This window comes from Microcebus murinus, chromosome 13 (assembly GCF_040939455.1).
Source record: "Microcebus murinus isolate Inina chromosome 13, M.murinus_Inina_mat1.0, whole genome shotgun sequence".
Classification (NCBI taxonomy): Eukaryota; Metazoa; Chordata; class Mammalia; order Primates; family Cheirogaleidae; genus Microcebus; species Microcebus murinus.
This window is the reverse complement of record NC_134116.1, coordinates 3,904,557-3,908,510: the sequence shown is the minus strand read 5'-3', so window position 1 is coordinate 3,908,510 and position 3,954 is coordinate 3,904,557. Positions and strand designations below refer to the sequence as shown.

Genomic DNA, 3,954 nt, shown 5'->3' with positions numbered 1-3,954 from the left:
TTTATAAGAAAAGGTCCATTCTTCTCCCTCCAGCACTGGATGCCTGTGCTGTAGAAGGTGTCTTCAAAGTCAACACAGAGCTAGAGTGTGTGTGAGAGAGTAGGGAGTGAGGACAGGGTGATTGAAACGGTACAGAGTTCTCTGTTGTTCAGTTTTTGTTGTTGTTGTTTTCTTAGTATTCCTCAAATTGCTGCAAACTTTTGGTTAATTTATAGAGTCTCTGAAGACACTGACCATTCTTCCAGTTTATTTATTATTTTTTGTGGTTAGAAGGACCCTTGAAGTTTTGTATTCCATCACTTTATTAATGTCACTCCATGAAAGGTATTTTACAAACCCCTAAGTTACAATCCTTTTTTCTAAACTAGGAGTGAAATTAATGAAACTTGAAATATAACCTAAGAATATATAAAACAAATATTTAAGATATAAAAATAAATTCTTTTCGATAGTGGAGAATTAAACATATACCTCAAAATTGTAATTTGCCATTTATGTTAATTCACTATAACAAAGAACTTGGTTAATAAACATTTTTCAACATTCAGGAATATATTTTCTGTTTTCCTTTAAGTCTTCCAGGACAACAAAATGTATGTCATGTTGACGTCAGTATATACACAGTCATCTATGCTTATTAAATGAAAATGCTACAAAAGAATGTGTCTTAAATGTGATGAATCAACATTATCAATTAGAAGCTATTGATATCACAAGGAAATAATTTGATAGATATAATTCCATAATTATTGGAGGTTTCTGTTAAATAATTTTGTGTTAAATTTTTGGCCAGGCCTAGTGGCTCACACCTGTAATCCTAGCACTCTGGGAGGCCGAGGCAGGAGGATTTCTCGAGGTCAGGAGTTTGAGAACCAGCCTGAGCAAGACTGAGACTCTGTCTCTACTAAAAATAGAAAGAAATTATCTGGACAACCAAAAATGTATAGAGAAAATTATCCAGGCATGGTGGTGCATGCCTGTAGTCCCAGCTACTCAGGAGGCTGAGGCAGGAGGATCACTTGAGCCCAGGAGTTTGAGGTTGCTGTGAGCGAGGCTGATACCATGGCATTCTAGCCTGGGCAACAGAGTGAGACTCTGTCTCAAAAAAAAAATTGTGTTAAATTTTTTAAAATGTAAGTATAACTAAAGGGGCAACTACAGATAAAAATACTTGTAGTAGACGTTAGTGTCTATAATTTTATAAAAGCACATTCAAGTTAACCACAAATGTTATGACAGGGCAGATAAATGAACAAAATATATGAAAAGATGATTTATATGACTGAAAAAATTAAATAAGCATGTTCCTCTGCATGGTAAATAAATATTAAATTGAAGCAATCCCTATATCACATCTCTATGTGAAAAAAATGCCCCATGCAGTTAATATAGGAATGTCATTACAAAATCTGAATGGATTCAGTCATTGTGGAAAACACACACACACACACACACACACACACACACATATATATATATAGTTAAGAAATAGTTTCATGGACCTAATATATACTAAATATTATGAAATATGTGGAGACATAACTATGTGCTCCAAAGATTTACTTTAGAAAAATAGCATTATAAATACACAGCTCCACATTTCATAACATTTCATAGTCATTTAGAACCTGAAATTTGTAGTACAGATGCTGCAGGAGAAAAACAATTTATATATTCCTCCATGATACAAGAAACAACATGTCTAATACTAGAAGAAAGATTGATGAATGTATCAGATATCTGCAGAGAAATCTATCTAGCAGAAAATCTACCAATAAGTTTCAAAATATAATTATAAAGACTAAAGGGAAATCTCAAAATAACTATAATTAAAATAAATATCTAAACAATATATATATGTGAATCTTCTAAAACATGTTATTTATATACTTATTTATTTCTGCACTTAGAAATTTCTGTAGTATCAAGAAAGCATAGTTATTATGTTAGGACTAAAGAAATCATCTGCACAAATTAATATTCATTTCACTACCTGGCTTCAATCATAGTTCCTTTGTTCCTGTGGGGTCTGATGCCTTTCTCTGGTAAGATTCATTTAATGTATATTTTCTATTTGCCCCTTGACCAAAACCCAAAATGACTATATAGAAGGAAAGATAATTTCTCATTCAAAAGAATTTTTGAGTGAGTTCACCTCATTTATCTTATCCCCCACAATGATATTTAAATAGTAAGTCAATACATGGATCAAATATCAATAATGTGCCAATTATACAATTTTTAAAGTTGAATCAGTTATGTCATAAGAAAGTCGAGTTAGGTTTTTTGTTGCTGCTGCTGCTTCTTTAATAAAAATTGTTAATGTGAGAAAATGAGTTCTAAACGAGCATATGTCTTACAACATATTAAAAATAATTAATAGAATAGTTAATAGATTCAGCTTATGAATTGAACACCACCCAAGAAGGGATTTGGAAAATGGATCCATAATTGTAGAAATTTAAGGTTTTACTTAAGAATAGACAAAATGTAATTAATTTCCCAAGGAAAATTCCTAATGATGGAGCTGCTCTCATTTTTCTTTTAAAAATTTTACTTATAAAATTTGGAAGAAAAAATGACTAATAGGTATAAGTTGTAGATGGTATCTACTAATGAAAGGAAAAATGTGAGCTTTTACTTTTTGGTGAGATTTCCTCTATCAACATCTGTAGAGCCATCTTCATGGCCTTGTTTTTTAAACTGTATATGATGGGATTCAAGGCTGGGGGCATCATGGTATAGAACACAGAAATTACAAGGTCAGAAATAAGAGGAAATCTTGAAGGTGGCTTCAGATAAGCAATGAAACCAGTGGAAAGAAATAATACAACCACTACCAGGTGGGGAAAGCAAGTGGAGTAAGCTTTCGACTGGCCTTCTGTGGAAGGAATCTTCTTGACAGTGGAGAAGATACAGACATAGGTAATGATGATGAATATGAAACAGCAGAAATCCAAAACCACATTAATGAAGATGGGCACAATTTCTCTCATTAAATTTTCTGAGCAAGAAATAGCTAATAACTGGGGAATGTCACAGAAGAACTGATGGACCATGTTGGACCTACAGTAAGATAAGGAGAAGGTACCAGCTGTGTGCATCACAGCAATCAGACCCCCGTACAGCCAAGATACAGCTGCCGCCCGCACACAGGTGCCTCTGTTCATGATGATGTCATAGTGCAGGGGGTGGCATATGGCAGCATAGCGGTCAAAGGACATCACTGTGAGGAGGATCAGCTCTGCAGATGCTGAAAAAAGCAACAGAAAGACCTGGGAAACACAGCCGAGGAATGAAATGGAGTTGTCGTTTATCAAAGAATTGGCAATGGATTTGGGGGCAGTGACTGAAATAAGGCAGAGATCCAAGAAAGATAAATTCTTCAAGAAGAAATACATGGGAGTGTGGAGATGATGGTCCAAAGTTGTGACCATGATAACGAGCACATTCCCCATCAGGGCACACATGTATACCAACGAGAAGAGCACTGAATGCAAAATGTACATATTGTGATTGCTAGAAAACCCCATGAGCATAAATTCAGTCACAGCTGTGAGATTTGTCATTGCAGGAATAATCTGTAGGAAAAACAAAGGAGATGGGAATAAAATCAATGTCTAGTGTTTAAATTTTAAATATACATATTATATTGTATACTGAAACAGGTATATATAAGCGATTTAGACACATACACATGCACTAATCACATGTGCCTTTACCACGAAAATAACTTCCATCACTTCCTAAATGGTGCTTTGATCACCAATAATTTCCTGATTAATTTTGTGTTATTGGAACAATTTGGTTTCAGTTAACATAAATGTGTCATTGTAATATTGTGCAATATATCCTGTAAAAGGTACAGAAAGATTGAAAACTTTCTTCTGACCTTAGCAAAACTTAATAAAAGAGTTTTCCTTCCCATCCCTCTTGAAAATTCAAATTGACAAA

General features: G+C 34.1%; 1 protein-coding gene across 1 annotated transcript; it reads right to left on the bottom strand.

The window, feature by feature from the left end:
* Positions 1 to 2,612: 2,612 nt before the first annotated feature.
* On the bottom strand, positions 2,613 to 3,569 carry LOC105864413 (olfactory receptor 14A16). The gene has a single exon (XM_012752285.2). The coding sequence runs from the start codon at positions 3,567 to 3,569 to the stop codon at positions 2,613 to 2,615; it is 957 nt and encodes a 318-aa protein (XP_012607739.2).
* Between the last annotated feature and the right edge of the window lie 385 nt (positions 3,570 to 3,954).

Bases quoted from the DNA above. Each gene is read 5' to 3' on its own strand.
- LOC105864413 (XM_012752285.2), bottom strand. From the start codon at position 3,569: ATGACAAATCTCACAGCTGTGACTGAATTTATGCTCATGGGGTTTTCT.